Here is a 17,469-nt window from a genome sequence, read left to right as displayed (position 1 = left end):
TTATATTAGGTGAAGTAATCTAGAGATAAAAGTATATGAGAGAATGTGTGTAGGTTATATGCTAATACTATGCAGTATTTTCTACGAGGGATCTGAACATTATCAGATTTTGGGATCTTTGGGGGTCCTGAACCAGTAATTCCTATGGATTTCAAGGATGACTATAATTATTCCACCATTCATAGTAGTTTCTGCATATTAGCAAACTCTCATGCAGTGGCCAATTAAAGGAAGATTAACCCACTGTGAAACTGTAAAACACACAAATTAAAGGTTACTATGAAGAAGTTCAGTCCAAAAAGCAGATGCTTAACACAGGGCTTAATGTAATACCATTTAGTAACGTGACAATTTGAGAAAAGTGGAAAGTATTTTGTGGACAAGAGAAATCAAGGAACACATCTGATGGAGTGGGCATTTTACAACAGCAGACAACCAGCATGTAAAATCCATGCAAGTGCCTTTTAAAAGAGCTGAGAACTGCACTCATGTATCAGACATTTAATCAAAAGGTTGCAACTTGAACAAAAAGTAAAAAATAGAACCAAAAAAGGCTTGTTTTGTTTTGGACAAACTTTGCTAAATAACCCTGGAAAGGCAAATGGACACTCTACTGATTTACACTTGTCATTCCACAGCTCAGCAGGAAGAAACTGTGAGGTATGACAAGCAATGGAGAGTGAAAAAGGCCAGATTTCTCTGGCAATGCAATGATCCCACATATTTGCTTCAAGGAGAAACCTGCAGACATATTTTCAAGTCTTGCTAAGTAACTGTTTATTCGCACTCAATACATTTGGGAAAGTCTGCTACATAGCTAAGGTCACTGTGACCACAGAACAACAGATGAAAAGAATAAAGCATTGAACAGCAAGAAAAATGCATCCCACCCTCATAAGAATTTAAGTGAACCAGCAAAAAAATGAAGATAAAATAAACAGATACAGCCTTCATCTTTTACAAATATACTTCCTCCCCAATACCTACCCAATATAAACACTCTGGAGTGTTTATATATTCAGTGCAAGGAACAGTATCATCGGTACATTTGAAATATCTCTGAAGAAAGCATGAAGCTGAAAGAATATCTAATTCTGAATACACTTCAGTGTGGTGTAATAGTGAGATCACTCCACTGTGCTGGGGGAGAGGCTCTGGTAGCACCCATCTGCATTCTGTCTGAAAAGACAAACCTGCTATCACTTTTTAAAAAATTCTACAAGCCACATACTAAAAAAATTCATTTTTAACAGGGCTGCTTTATCATGTAATTAAAGACTCAACTGTTACACAAACTTCAAATGAAAACATAAAAAAGGGTTAGCAGCTACAAAAATCAGGTAACTCATGCTCTATGCCACTCCTCCCATCAATACTTTTAGCCTGTGTTCAATTACAGTCAATTCTGAATTGGCTCACCTCTGGATTAGACTTCTAGTCTTTACACAAAGTAAAAGAAATAGATAAAAAAAAAAAGATAGTATTCTATCCTGTACTTTGACCCTGGAAAGCTGTGGGTCTGCTTAAAAAAGAAACACACATAATCACAATAAAGCTTAGCATTATGCAGAGCTTATCATCATTTCCAGCAATGAGCAGCAAGCTGCGCTGTGAAAAAAATGCAGAGCAGAGGAAAATGCTAGGGACCTGGGGAAAACAGTGTCAACACAGTGGGAACTGGGATGAAAACACCTGCCTCTACCTTCAAGCTCACATGTCCTCTAGTAGCAGTCCTTACAGTCACCTGCTCGAGAGGGCTGCAGCCCAAACACTACTGGTGTGTGGGCACCAAGGCCGGGATGCCACCTTATGCCACCTCCTCCACTGACTGCAAAGCTGTCTGGGAACTGAGCTGTTCCAAGGGCGTAAGAACACATATTCTTTATGGTCAACCAACATCAAGTGAGAAGTTTTTTTCTTTTTACATGTGCATTTTTAATACAATTTAAACAGAACCTTTATATAAATTTGGGCTTCCATCAGTCCCTCTCCTCAATTTCCTTAGGAATTGAGCAATGGAAACAAGTAACACAAGGCTATTATAACCACAAACAACTGTACATTAAACATGATCATCACTTTCAAGGGACAGAGACACTTGAATGTTTTGTAATACCAACTTAAAGCAAAACTGGTTGTACAAACTGCAGTTCATCCCTCTAGCATTTCTAAAAGTTGGTGTTATTTCTGCACGGTCACATTAATATATTAAATTAAGCCAAGATTTTAAAGACTGGCAAAGTTCTATCACTCTATTTTTTAAAAAAAAGATGTTTAACAACAAAAAAATACAAGTTAGTTGCTTCATGTTACATTTCACGACCATTATGTTAAATGCTTTCTTTCTACATAAACGGGGACCTTTCTGTCACAACTGCAATTATTTACTGCTGGGTGTTTGACGTGACATGGGCTAGTGTTCGACAGAAACTGTGGAAGGTGACATCTGGAGGGTTTCTGAGTTTCCACGGAAGGTGTGCCAGGTCCTCTCCTAGGACCCCACTTGCAGGAGAAGAGGAGGGAGAGGAAATCACAGATCAAGTTCTTAAGATAATTTCACTCTAATCGCGGCTTTCTGTTTCTTGGTGATCTGTTCAAAATTTCATCTTCCTATTGGTTGAAAAAAAAAAAAGAAATTCATTATAATTAGCATATTAAGAAAAGTAAAAGTTCACCAAGTTTTCAAGGTCTACCAGGCTGAGGGGAAAACAAGAGATGAAAAATGACGAGAAGAAAATGTGCCAAAAAATGTCCCACTGGAGGCAGTGGGATTATGTGTTTTTTTTTTGTTGTTTTTTTTAAAGATTTTATTCATCAATTTTTAGGGGGGGGGGGGGAGAGGGAGAGAGAGAGAGACAGAGAGAGAGAGACAGAGAGAGAGAGAGACAGAGAGAGAGACAGAGAGAGAGAAACATCAATGTGCGGTTGCTGGGAGTTATGGCCTGCAACCCAGGAATGTACCCTGGCTGGGAATCAAACCTGGGACACTTTAGTTCCCAGCCCGCGCTCAATCCACTGAGCTACGCCAGCCAGGGCGGATTATGTGTTTTAATATACCACATTTTACCACGCACACTGTGGGTATAATGTGCACCCACGTTTTTGGCCCAAACTTGCAGGGAAAAAAAAAAAACTTTTATTTTTATTTTTTAATTCAATTTTTATTTATATATAAAACCAATTATCATATTCCAGGGTATTATTTTGCATACGGATCTCATTACTGCTTTCTAGAATTACACTTTTAACACATAAGCATAAATAAAAGAATTAAAATATTTATAGATACGGAATTAGTACTACTCATGTTTAACACACATCCTTCTTTTTCCCTCAAAAATTTGGGCCAAAAAGTACACATTATACATGGCAAAATACAGTAGTTTTTGTTTGTTTTCTTTCTGTAAAATGCACTTCTCTCAATCTAACCCATAAACAATTTCTTTTAAAAGGACCATACACCATACTTTCACATGTCGCCTTGCTCAATCCTAAATAATCTACTGGCTCATGGATGTTAGTCTCACTTCAAGGCTGGGAGAGCTGCGTTTCATGGGGACCAAAGACTGTCCAACCCCAGTCCCAATATGACACTCAGGATGACAAGCCTGGTTCTCTTCCTATTCTACTCGGGGACTTCTAACTATGTGAGGAAGCCTGGGGAATACAAAAAGTTTGTGAGACCGGTCCCTACCTGAAAGAACTCTACATTTTAGTTGAGAAAGAATATATCCATTAAAAATATCAGCAGCACTGGCCTTTATCAATAGGTGGGCAAAGCAGTGGGAGCTGGAAATGGACACTAGGTAGAGTGTTATAAAAAGAAATAGTAAAATAGATAAGAGCTTGGAAAGGGGCCCTTGGTAGGAAAGGGTGAGCTATTCTCTTTCCCCCATCCCTCAAGTCCAATCCACTAGCAAACCCAGGGTAGAAGCTCACATCCTTCCTTCCTGTCACTCTCCTCAGGACCACCTTAGCTCGCCTGGGTCATCACAGCAGCCTCCTAACCAGTCTCCTGGATTCTCCCTGGTCTGTACAGAACGCAGCAGCTGAAGTAATCAGAACAGGGCACTACTTTGCCCCAAAGCCTGCAATAGCTGACCATGTCACTAGGAGAAAAAGCCACGCCCATACAACAGCCTAGGCAACCCCACCTCATCTGGAGCCTTCCCCTACCCTCCTTTTCTCCATCTGTTTTGCTCTATGGGCCTTTCAGACCACCACTTTAGGCCCCTGAACCGGCTGTTCTCAGGCAGAATGATCTTCCCCATGGATGTCTCCATGGAAAAGTACATTATCTCTTTCAAGGCTTAGCTCCAATGTCACTTCTCCAATGCGACCTACCTTCTTTAACACTGCAACCCACCCCGCCCCCAGCACTTCTGATACCCTTCCCTATCCTACTTTTCTTTTTCATGGCCTATTGCTTTCTAACATCCATCCATTTACTTCCTTATAATGTCTACTGCTTATTGTCTGTTTCTTCCCACTAGAAATTAGGCTCCAGAAGGCAGGTTACATCTTTGTCCTACTCACTCACAATACCTGGCATCTAATGGGCACCCAACAAAAGTTTACTGAATAAATAAATGAATCCAAATCTTTAAAAAATAAATAAATAAATAAATAAATAAAAATAAATGAATCCATGAGCAACAGGGACAAAATTTTATAACACAGTGATTTGTGTAAGAAATACTTTTTAAGGGCACAGTGAAAAGAGGTGGATTAAGAGAGAATTATAAAACAGTAACATGAAGTTGCCATCTTAGAAAGCATTTCGTTCAATTTGTCTTCCCCTATAACCTTCTGCTTATTCCCAAAACCAAGTTCATCACAGAAAAATACTTCTGAGATACTGGTATAATTTGAAGTTTTAACATGCTGACCTGTATTTCCAGAAATTTCACTTTTATAAAATTGACTTCAACAGAATTTTTATAGCTACAGCCACTGAAAATTACCCTATGAAAATACTCCCTCTGCTTAAATGTACTTTTCAACGTATGTGCTTTGAACACAAAGCACATCCCCATTCTGTTACCTCTGCCTTGGGCCTCCGCTCCCCGTCCTCTTGACTGACAGCGTCGCCGTCGTCTTCAGCGTCGCTCTTCTGCTTCTCTTCTGAGACAGAAGTCAAATGAAAACTCAGCGAACCTTGCACTTGTATTGGGTATTAGATAATTAGCGTTAGGATACACCTCGAGAGTCTAAAACAATCTTTATAGTAACTTGCTTATAAGGGTTTGAACATCTTACGGTCTTGGCTGAAAGCAGACATTTTGAAATCTACTTCTTACCAAGTTTCTCTTCACTCTCCTCCTCCTCATCTCCCTTGTCCCTCTCTTCTTCCTTCTCCTCTTCTTCCTCCTTCACATCTGGCTGAGGAGCATCAGTCTTCTTGTACTCCACAGGACCGGACTGCTTCTGAAATATTCCCCCCACAGTGCAACCTTTTGTCCCCATGTCACACAGTGCGCCACCGACACTTACTGAATGCCCATGGGCAAAGTTCTGTGCCAGGTTCCACATTGGGGCAGATACTTGGATGTGAGCGAGACATGCTCCTGCCTTGGGGGTGAGAGTGCGGAGTTCGAGACAGAAGGAGAGCACAGACAGAGGCATCAGGCACAACCGTGTCACAGCACCTGGGCACGCCGGCAGACAGTGAGGGGGGAGGCAAGGGAGAGCCTGGAAGGGCGCTCTAGGGGTCATGTCACAGAACATCGAGACTGCAAGCTGAGGCATAATCCTTACTTAGTGTGAGCAGACAGCCTGAACAGAATTTTCTTCTCTTTGTGATTGCATGTAATGAAGGCTGAACAAGAAAAACTAACATAAGGTTGCACTGCCCCACATGCATTAGCGGTGGGGCAGGGTAGGGATACTGGGGAGGAATGGTAACGAGAAATCAAAAATTGAATTATAAAGTGTAAGCACAAAAACATGTGAAAACATGTGTGCCAAGAGGAAAAGCTGGTTTAGGCACAGATGGCCAGATTTATATCTGTTCTCTGTTGTTCTTTCCCTCACTGCCCCAGAAAGCTGCCTCCAAACATTAAGGAGAATGGCTTATATGCTACCAGAAACAAAGGGACTACAAACGCTACTTCCGTGTGGACCAAATACACAGCAACTGAGAGGAGCAAGTGAGGGTTCAGAGGCCAATACCAAGTGTGGCCCAGTCACTACTGAGCTGCTACAAAGAAAACCTCAGGTAATAGATATTATTTTTTAACATCATTAGAGTTCTACAAGTAACTCAAAATAACAAACCAATCCTCATACCTTTCCAGAACAGCAGAAGAGGATAACAAGAAACACAGGCAGCGCCACAGTCAAAATGTAGACCACCCAGAGCCACGGACGCTCCTCAGCTGCCTCCAGCATCTGCCCCACTACGCCAGGCTGCAAAACAAGACATGACTGATTTCACGTTCTGGTGTTTGACAACAAATACAGCACTGTCCCACTACTCAATTACCGTATAGTGCTACTCAGGATCTACCTTTTCCAAAGGGTTCAAGCCAAATGTTCACACAGAGAAGAAATAGAAGAAAATCTCCAATTTTCCTATTCTCCATATCAACAAGGTGATTCCCCTTTCACAGGTGTGAAAGCTGGCTTATTAATTACCAGCAAAAGACTTAATTTCAGGGACCAGTGAATGAAAAATGTCTTGCTCTTACTGTCTCTGGCTCTTCAGCAGTTCACAGCTCGGCCACACGGCCAACTGTTTGAAAACTGTGCATACTGGGTAAACCAAGATTCAACACTTAAGGGTGCATTAAAATACACCCCAAATGGCAAATTTTGTTAAATATTTTCAACACAATAACAATTTTTAAAAACCCTACACATAACAGATTCTAAAGCCACTGCATTCAACTAATGCAATCAAGTCCAAACTCCGGTATTGTCTTTCGCAGGCTTAAATAGAACCACTTTTTATGCAAATATTCCCAGATAAGGGAAAAGGCAATCCACAAACAGGTTTTTGCAAAAGCAGGGATCGGTGACCTGTCATTGCAAGGACAAGTGCATACAAAACAAGCCAGCACAAACCTCAGCCGCCCCGTCAGCTGCTTTCTTCAGGCCCCATCCATCGTTGGCCCAGTCGTCGACTACTCTTCGATCGCTGCAAATGATGAAGTTGTCGAAAAAAATGTCCGAAGTCATGGACCACAGTTCCAGACCAATAGCACTAAAAGGAGTCATTTTGAAAGGTTCCAAATCTTCAAAAAAGTCTGGATTTGGTATTTTCTGGGGTTTCCAGATTCCCTAGAGAAAAATATTTTTAAAAAGTCATTTCAGATAAAGATCAACATAAATTTATGCTGAACCTAACTATGAATTAAAATGAATTCTGCATGATAGATGAATTTAAGTGCTGACTTTGTGAAACTTAACTGAATAACAGGAAGCAAACAATAAATGCTATTGATGTTTCACACACTACCTCGAAGATGTCTGACCTCCAACTACTTTCGATTTCTAATATCCATGATCTTGATTCAAACCAACATATCGCTCTGCCTGTTATATTCTAAAGGCCTCCACTCTCACCAACTAGTTTGTCAGCAGGAGTGGGAGCCTATATGGTACCAACTTCTTTAGTGGTGACTTACTTTTTTTTAAAGGTTTTATTTATTTTCAGAGAGAGGGGGAAGGAGGGAGAAAGAGAAGAAGAGAAACATCAATGTGTGGTTGCCTCTCACACGCCCCCCTCAGGGGGGTACCTGGCCCACAACCCAGGCATATGCGCTGACTGGGAATCAAACCTGTAACCCTTTGGTTTGCAGGCTAGCACTCAATACACTGAGCCACACCAGACAGGGCTCTTTAACGGTGATTTAAAATGTAAGTGATTTTTGCCCTGGCTAGTGTGGCTCAGTGGACTGAGTGCTGGCCTGTTAACTGAAAGGTTACTGGTTTGAGTCTTGGTCAGGTCACATACCTGGCATTGGGACCAGGTCCCCAGATGGAGGTGTGCAACAGGCAACATCTTTCACACACTGAAAGAGATGATGTTTCTCTCCCTCTCTCCCCCACTTTCTAAAAATAAATAAATAAAACCTTAAGAAAAGAAAAGAAAAATAAAGTGTAAATGATCCCCAACCAGCAATTTCACTTCTAAGTAACTGTCTACAGAAACAGGTACTACGTACACTCAGACATGCACAAGAATGATTACTACATCAAGGATTCAAAAAAAACAAAAACAAAAACAAAAACAAAAAAAAGTGGCAATTCACCTAAAAGGCCATCAACCCAACAGCTAAACTACAGTTTTTTCAAGGATAATTTTTAATTGATCTTATTGTTTGCACAATCAAAAATACATTTAAAAACAGAAAAGTAGCCCTGGCTGGTGTGTGGTTCAGCAGATTGAGTGCTGGCCTGCTAACCAAAAAGCAGCTGGTTCATTACCAGCCAGGGCACATGCCTGGGTTGCAGGAAAGGTCCCCAGAAGGGGGCACTTGAGAGGCAACCCTCTTTCTCCCTCCCTTCTCCTATCTCAAAATCCATAAATAAAATATTAAAAAAAGACTTCCGGCCAAGATGCAGGCATAGGTAGACACACTGTGCCTCCTCCCACAACCAAAATAAGGTCAACAACAATTTAGAAACAAGATAACAACCAGATCTGACAGAAAATCGAACTGTATGGAAGTCGGACAACCAAGGAGTTAAAATATACACATTCACCCAGACCAGTAGGAGGGGCGGAGTTGGGCAGTTGGGCAAAGAGGGGTCAAGGCATAAAAAGTGGTGGCACCGAAAGCTTAACACATCCCGGGTGCGAAAGGCATCCCAGGCACAAGAGCACAGGGAGCTGGCAGACCCAATGAGGCGGCGACTGTGAAGCGAGGCACTGCGCAAAAGGCTGTCCAGGCAACATTTGTGCGCAGATAAACCAGGCAAAATTGGGCAGTGAGACAGACCACGCAACCCAGGGTCTCAGCGCTGGGAAATAGAACCTCAGGATACTGACTAAAAACATGTGTGGGGGTTGAGGCACAGGGAGAGACTCTCAGCCTCACAGGAGAGTGCGCTGGAGAGACCCACGGGGTCCTAGAATGTACACAAGCTCACCCACACGGGAATTAGCACCAGAAAGGCCCAGTTTGCTTGGGGAAAGCAGGGAAAGGGACTGAAATCCAACAGAGAGAGGAGCAAGCGACATCGTTCCCTCTCGGACCCCGCACCCACATACAGCATCATAACCCAGCGTGTCATAACCCAGTGATGGGGCACACTCCGCCCCTCATACATAACAGGCCCAACCAGATCAAAAAGAAAGAAAAAAAGAAAAGAAAGGGCTCAAACAGAAGTACAAATCAAAGCCCCAAAGCCAATACTTTTAAGCAACCAAGAGATAGCCAACCTATCAGATGCACAGTTCAAAGCACTGGTGATCAGGATGCTCACAGAATTAGTTGAATTTGGTCACAAATTAGATGAAAAAATGAAGGAAAATGCACAGGGAACCAATAGTGATGGAAAGGAAACTGGGACTCAAATGAATAGAGTGGACCAGAAGGAAGAAAGAAACAACCAAACAAAAAAGAATCGAGAAATAAGAACTCAAAAAAAATGAGAAGCTTAGGAACCTCCAGGACATCTTTAAATATTCCAACATCCAAATTATAGGGGTACCAGAAGGAGAAGAGGAAGAGCAACAAGTGGAAAATTATTTGAACAAATAAAGGAGAACTTCCCCAATCTGGCAAAGGAAACAGACTTCCAGGAAGTCCAGGAAGCTCAGAGAGTCCCAAAGAAGTTGGACCCAAGGAGGAACACACCAAGGCACATCATAATTACATTAGCCAAGGTCAAAATGAAGAAGAATCCTAGAAGCAGCAAAAGATAAGGAGATAGTCACCTACAAAGGAGTTCCCATCAGAATGTCAGATGATTTCTCAAAAGAGACCTTGCAGGCAAGAAGGGGCTGGAAAGAAGTATTCCAAGTCATGAAAGGCAAGGACCTACATCCAAGATTGCTCTATCCAGCAAAGCTTTCATTTAGCATGGAAGGGCAGATAAAGTGCTTCTCAGATAAGGCCAAGTTAAAGGAGTTCATCATTACCAAGGCCCTATTTTATGAAATGTTAAAGGGACTTTTCTAAGAAAAAGAGGATAAAAAACATGTATAGTAAAATGACAGCAAACTCACAATTATGAACAACCACACCTAAAACAAAAACAAAAACAAAAAGAAACTAAGCAAACAACCAGAACAGGAACAGAACCACAGAAATGGAGATCACATGGAGGGTTAGCAACAGGGGAGTGGGAGGAGGAGAGAGGGGGAAAAGGTACAGAGGATAAGTAGCATAGATGTTAGGTAGAAAATAGACAGAGGGAGGGTAAGAATAGTATGGGAAATGTAGAAGCTAAAGAACTTATGACACATGGACATGAACTAAAGGGTGTGCAGGGTGGAGGGGAATGAAGGGGGGGAACTGGGACAACTGTAATAGCATAATCAATAAAATATATATTTTTAAATATATTAAAAAAAGAAAAACAGAAAAGTATACATATAGCCACAGTGTATGCACAGACACAGACTCCAAGTGTGACAAAACAAAATTAACAATTACAAATAATGCAACTAGGATAAAAATAGAAGCAGGACCAGGACGTGAATGGTTACATGTCCATCATAAACCTGCAGCTTTGACAACATCACTGCCTGTACTCTTACTATCTCTTCTAAGCCTCACAGTTTTTTCCCAGTTGAGGACACTGACATCTAGCAAGGAGCTGACTTGTGGTTGGGGAGCCAACTCCCACCCCAGTCCTGCCTCTACCTGGCCTTACAGATGCCAGGCCCGTGTCCTGTGGCTGCAACACCCCTGCCACGTGCAAGCAGGACACCCAAACTCAAGTTTCCACTTGTCTTTCATTTTTAAACAAAAGTCACAAAGCAGCTATGAAAACTCTTCTTTCTAGTTTTTAGGTTTTTCTTTTCCACGCTGAACACACAAGCTCTCTTGGTTTATGACATTTACTCTGTAATTCAATAGCCTGAATGCAGTGATCAGCCTGGCAGCCTCTCTACAGATCCCACCTCTACCTCAACACAACCAGGTCAATGAGGCGCATTAAGAGGCACATACCTGGTAGTTAGGGTTGTCAATCATGGGCGGCTTCCATTTGCCCTTATAATTAGGATTGTCGATCATAGGTCGCTGCCAGACACCACAGCCAGGGGCTGACTCACATTTAGGGTTTGCAATCTGAGGAGCCTCCCATTCTCCATCCATATCTTCATCCCTGTGGAAAAACAAATTACAAATGGGTCCTGTGACAAAGGACTAGGAACTGCCATCCTGGGGCTCCCCTGACATTCTGTAGTAATGCTTTCACAGGGTCATGCTACAGAGCACTGTGTTGTTTCTGCATTTCTAGCAACCAGTTTCTCACGATAGGTACATTAAAAAGAAGGACACACAAAAATAATTGATTTTGTTGAGACTTACGCTCTAAGTTTGGGGACCTGGCTGTCTTTAAGTATAAACTTTTACTTCAATAAAAAAGCAAGCAATTTAACAAGTTAACTAGAGCTCTTACCAATCCTCTGGCTTTTCTGCATCTGGATCAGCTACATATTCAGGCTCATCATCCAACCAGCCCTCAGGCTTTGTGGCTTCTTCATCAGCAATCTTAGCAGGGGCATCTTCGTCCCTTAAATGCGAAAGAAAAAGGCAGTGATGACAACACTGGTGAGAGAATCACAAAGTAGACCCACCTGTGAATCTGAAACAGGGCAATCTAAATATATTTAGTTCTTAATCTCAACACTTAAAATCCTTCCTAGAAATTATTTGCAAATCATGTATCTGATAAGGGCCTAGTATCTAGAACATAGAAGAACTGTTGCTGACTGGTACGGCCCAGTGGGTTGAGTTCCAGACTGTGAACCAAAAGGTCTCGCTGGTTTGATTCCTGGGCAGGGCACATGCCTGGGCTATAGGCTGGGTCCACAGCTGGAAGCACGAGAGAGGCAATCAATCCATGTTTCTTAGCCTTTCTCCCTCCCTTTCCCTCTCTCTAAAAAATAGATAATAAAAATCTTTAAACACACCCTCCCCCCGACAAAACCTCTTGTAATTTAGTAATAAAAAGACAACCCAATTAAAAAATCAGTAAAGAATTTGAACAGATATGCAAATAGCCAATAAGCATACGAAAAGATGTTCATCATCATTAGCCATCAGGGAAATGCAAGCAAAAACCGCAATAAGATACCACTTCACAACCACTAGGATGGCTAATAAAAAAAAAAAGAATGACAAAAAACAAGTGTTGATGCAAGAATGTGGGGAAAACGAAACTCTCATACACTGCCAGTGGGAAAGCAAAATGGTGCAACACTTTGGAGAACAGTTTGGCAATTCCTCAAAAAGTTAAACACGGGGTTACCATATGACCGGGCAATTGCACTCCTAAGTATATATCCAAGAGAAATGAAAATGTGTATCCACCCACAAACCTATACCAGAACACTCATAGAAGCATCAGTCTGATCACAGCCAAGAAGGGGAAATGACCTAAATGTCAATCAGCTAAGGGATGGAGACATACAACTGGCATTGGCCACATGATAGAACAGTATTCAGCCATAAAAAGAAACGAAGCACCGACACGACATCAACTTGGAGGAACCATGATGGCATTATAGTTCATGAGAGAAGCCAAGGCACAAGAGGTCACATACTCATTCCATGTCCAGAATGGGCAAAGCCATAAGAACAAGAAGTCGGGAATGTAGAAATACGGAGGAACAGCTTAATGCGAAGGGCTTTTGGGGGATGATGAAAATCCTCTGGAGTTCGACAGTGGTGATGGCTGTACAACACTGGAGAGTACACGAAACCACTAAAATGTACTCTCTTTTTTTTTTTGGCCAAGTGTCAGACTATCAATCATCTGGATGTTCACTCAGCACAGACAAGCCTCTCTTTGCCGCCTCATGACACAAACGTGACAGGGCAGCCACATCTGCAACACCCCTAGTGGCTGTTCGATGGCACAATATAAAAGGACTGATTTTAGTATGTTCATTATAACTCACAGTTACTGTGAAAATAAAAGTTTGTCAAGAAGTACCTTTCCAAGTTTCATGCAGTAGCTGAAAGAAGTGCCACTTCAGTTGGTAAGCAAAGACATCACACATCCTCAGACAGGTGCTTATTTTTGAACTATGCTCATTTCAAATTAACTGTGAGAGAACCTGAACTTGCATTACACTCAGCTGACCCTCTCAAACAGAACATTCACCCCGCCATCCACAAAATGAAATAGCTGGTTAGGGAATCTGATACTAAGCAAGGCTGAGTCCAGATCTAATTTTCACCAAATACACAAATAAACTCGGCATTCACACTAGGCACATCATACGAGTCCAGGAACCCACACCTTAATTTAAGGGAGGAAAAACACCAACTAGTTTCACTGCTAAACCTAAGGGGACACTTTTACAAATGGAAGATCAGTTTTATTACTTCTCCTTGTTTACGTCCTGCTATTCCCAAAGCCAGTTTCCTCTTTCATCACGTTCTGGTGTGCACCCGCACACTGGCTCCCTGCACTGAGCACTGCGTGCACTCCTGCTCCTCTGCCTCTGCCCGTGGCACTGCTTTGACCAGCACAGCCACTTCCCGCCGCCACCGCTCAGTTTGCTCCCACCCCACTGTCAAGTCTGAGACTGATGCGGCTCCACGAAACCACCCCTGGATGAGGCACACATGGTGCTCTGGTCACCAAGTAACACCTGCTGTTAGGCCACTCACCACATGCATGCCAACTTCATTTGCCCGCTGAACTGGAGCTGTGTGGGCAGCTCATGTCCCTGTGGATAATTAAGTATCCCACTGCCCGAAATGGAACAGAGAGCTCTTGAGTTTTATTTAAATAGGATAAAGATTATTTTTCAAATTAAAATTTAAAATCTCAGGATTCGGCCCTGGCTGGTATAGCTCAGTGGATTGAGCGCAGGCTGCGAACCAAAGCGTCACAGGTTCGATTCCCAGTCAGGGTACATGTCTGGGTTGCAGGCCATGACCCCCAGCAACTGCACATTGATGTTTCTCTCTCCCTCTCTCCCTCTCTCTCCTTTCCTCTCTAAAAATAAATAAACAAAATCTTTTAAAAGAATTTCTCAGGACTCAAGCTTTCAATGTGAATTCACAGAAGCATGTGAAAGGCCAGGCAAAGAGGCCTGAGGTATTGCCATCACCCGACTGTGTCAGCACAGACGAGCTCACCGACACGAGTGGACTCTGGCCTATGGAGGGTGGGAGGCCATCCAGATGGTCTGCATGGCCCCCTTTTGGCTGCAGGTGCCCACATTTTCCCTCCCATGTGCACTGCACCACAAATTATTAAAGTTACCACATCCAGACCAACATTCATTTGTTGGACCGCACTGAAAGACTCACCAGTCATCTGGTTTGACAGCATCGGGATCTGGTATTTTTGGTCTTTCATCCCAGTCCTCGGGCTTCCGGTCTTCCGGGTCCTCGATTTCCCTCGAGGGGTTTACAGGAGGAGTCATGTCACTGAGCAGACTGCCACTGTTCACAAGGGACTGGTCCACTAGTATTTCGAAACTGTTATCCGGATTCAAGACTGAAAAAAAAGGAAAGGAAATTTTAAGAAGTTAATTAACTGCTCATTCGCAAGCTGTCTTTACAATACAAAAGACTATTTCTAACAGACAGCAGAAGCATGAAGTAAAGACCTCAGGCAACGAAGTCAGAACACAGTCTTGGAGCCCTGTGCAAGTCAATCTTAGTTTCCTTATCTGTAAATCCTAAAGCTAGTTCCTCAGAATTTTAGGAATTAAAACAGATGATGGATGAAATTTAAAAACAACAAAAGACTTCATTTACGAATATTTTTAAAATTTTCTAAAAAGTAAAACTATTGTAATATCAGTCTGACACAAATGATTATGCGCTAGTGCAGGCAAATCAGCTTTATTTATTATAATCACACCCAGTAAGGATCCATTTCCTCATTTTTCTGAGTTGGTATTACTACCATCTATGTTACCAGTATCTGAAACTACACCAACCTTTTATTTATCAAACCATGTGTACTCATGGTTGTACTTTTGGAGTCCTATGGAGAACTTAAAAAACACAATTTTAAATCCATAAAGCTATCTTAAGTGTGACTGTGCTAAAGCCTGGGTCCCACGGCTACATGTCTGGCTGGCGGCTGACTGTGGCACTGCACATCCAGAAGACTGTGGAAGACCATGGAGTGCCAGGCCACTGTTCTCAATGATAAACAATTCCATCGACAGTGTTGCCAATGACACGTCGTACACCCATGGAAAGATCCCTGCACTTTGTGAAGTTAAAGAGCAAGTGCACGACAAGATATTCAACTTTCAACAACAAATTACATCCATCCGTGCTTATTTTATATGTGTTTATTCACAGATGATCAAATACATATCACAATGTTATTTCAGATAATTATGAATGGCTTCATGTTTATTTCTATCTTCTGAATTTCTATATTGAATATGTGTTACTTTTGCTATAAAGAACACAGATTACTGTATTCTTTTTTTTTTTACCCTTTTTTAAAAAGATTTTATTTATTTATTTTTAGAGAGGGAAGGGAGGGAGATAGAGAGAGAAACATCAATGTGCGGTTGCTGGGGGTTATGGCCTGCAACCCAGGCATGTACCCTGGCTGGGAATCGAACCTGTGACACTTTGGTTCGCAGCCCGAGCTCAATCAACTGAGCTATGCCAGCTGGGTAGATTACTGTATTCTTTAATCAAAGAGGCATGTGGCCCTGGCCAGGTGGCTCACTTGGTTAAGAGTGTTGTCCTGTACACCAAGAAAAAAGATTACAGGTTCGATCCCTGGTCAGGGCACACACCTAGGTTGCAGGTTCAATTCTCAGTCAGGGCACATACGGAAGGCAGCAGCTGACTGATGTTTCTGATGTTTCTCTCTCACATCAATGTTTCCTCTCTTTTTCCCTCTCCCCCTTCCTCTCTAAAATCAATAAACATATCCTCTAGCAAAGATTTAAAAAAAAAGGGAGTGTGTATATGTAATCTCAAATCAGCAGGAAAAGCTTTAATAAAACAAAAATCCCATTTGAATGTCCAATGATTACATTCAATTGTCCAGGTGTTGGAGCATCCAAGCAAACTTCAACTAAAAGATAATTTAAAAAACACTGTATATATTTCTATTATATGTTCTATTACTTAATATTCTTCAACAAGAAAACAAAGGGTGGAAATGAGGGCCTCAGCCAAGAAGCTCTTTATAGGACAATAGCTTATTCTCAAAATTGCCCAAACCCCAATTCCCAATTCAAACTATGAAAGAGAGGCTTCTTTTTGTGCTGAGACATTAAGTTCATTTCACCACTAAGATATTAGGTTAACAGAGACCTGATTTGCAGGCTTAGGTCTTCTGTACATGTTGTAATCTTTACAATAAATGAAGGATAAAATCTGTATGCCATAAAACCCCCCAAATTAATGGTTTTTCTTACTTAATGTATAAAGATGTGTTTTCTTATCAGTAAAATAGGTCTTCAGATCTGCGTCTGGTCTCTTTGCATGCTTTTCCTCGTATACGCCTGTTTTGGGGTTTTTGTGGCGGAAGATGAAGTGCAATTTATAGTCCTCTCCACATTTATCTGGACCAAACATTATTGTGTAAGGAGTCTTGTCATGGAACTGGTCCTTCAGAAATAAAAGTGGGTTACATTAAGTAAATTAAGAAGCAACATTTCAAAAGTGTGATATTTCCTCTCATAAAATCCCAAATAAACTATTGTCACATTAAAAGGAAAGCTGAACCCTGGCTGGTGTGGCTCCATGGACTGAGCGCCGGTTGGATTCCCAGTCACGGCACATGCCTAGGTTGCAGGCCAGGTCCCCAGTTTAGGGTGTGCAAGAGGCAACCAATTGATGTTTCTCTCCCTCTCTTTCTCCCTTCCTCTCTCTAAAAATAAATAAATAAATAAAATCGTTTAAGGGGGGGGGGGGGGGCTGATCCTGTGGAAGTATGGATGAACCCAGGGTATCATGCTAAGTGAAATTAAGTCAGACAGACAAAGATGTATCGTATCATTTTACTTACATGTGGGCGCTAAAGAACAAAAAGGAACTAAACAGAAACAGACTCATGGATACAGAGAACAAATTGAGGGTTGCCAGATGGGAGGGGTCCGGGAACTGGGTGAAAAAGAGGAAGAGACTAACAAGTACAAACCGGCAGGCTGCAGAACAGTCACAGAGATGTAAAGTACGGCACAGGGAATGTAATAGCTATATTTGGTGTCAGGGCAGTACTAGACTCATCGGGGGATTCACTTCATATACTACATAAATGTCTAACCACTGTGCTGTACACCCAAAACTAGTAAAATACCAAATGTCAACTGTAATTGAAATCTTTTAAAGAGCAAAGCTG

The 17,469-nt window shown here is 41.8% G+C and overlaps 1 protein-coding gene and 1 non-coding gene across 3 annotated transcripts in view; both read right to left on the bottom strand.

The window, feature by feature from the left end:
* Positions 1-304: 304 nt before the first annotated feature.
* Positions 305-17,469, bottom strand: part of CANX (calnexin) — a 34,880-nt gene continuing 17,715 nt past the window's right edge. For both annotated transcript variants that reach the window (XM_028527184.2, XM_028527183.2), the window contains exons 7-15: positions 16,544-16,736; positions 14,451-14,640; positions 11,581-11,694; positions 11,127-11,283; positions 7,066-7,281; positions 6,289-6,408; positions 5,301-5,427; positions 5,045-5,124; positions 305-2,610 (exon numbers count right to left, since the gene is read on the bottom strand). In XM_028527184.2, coding sequence (XP_028382985.1) covers positions 2,557-2,610; positions 5,045-5,124; positions 5,301-5,427; positions 6,289-6,408; positions 7,066-7,281; positions 11,127-11,283; positions 11,581-11,694; positions 14,451-14,640; positions 16,544-16,736 — 1,251 coding nt within the window. In that variant the 3' untranslated portion in view covers positions 305-2,556. The remainder of the gene's footprint in view (positions 2,611-5,044; positions 5,125-5,300; positions 5,428-6,288; positions 6,409-7,065; positions 7,282-11,126; positions 11,284-11,580; positions 11,695-14,450; positions 14,641-16,543; positions 16,737-17,469) is intronic.
* LOC114510489 lies at positions 12,920-13,033 on the bottom strand. Its single transcript, XR_003685667.1, has one exon. It is a non-coding gene; the product is annotated as a small nucleolar RNA SNORA17 (small nucleolar RNA).

This window comes from Phyllostomus discolor, chromosome 13, assembly GCF_004126475.2.
Source record: "Phyllostomus discolor isolate MPI-MPIP mPhyDis1 chromosome 13, mPhyDis1.pri.v3, whole genome shotgun sequence".
NCBI lineage: Eukaryota > Metazoa > Chordata > Mammalia > Chiroptera > Phyllostomidae > Phyllostomus > Phyllostomus discolor.
This window is presented reverse-complemented; position numbering and strand designations above follow the sequence as displayed.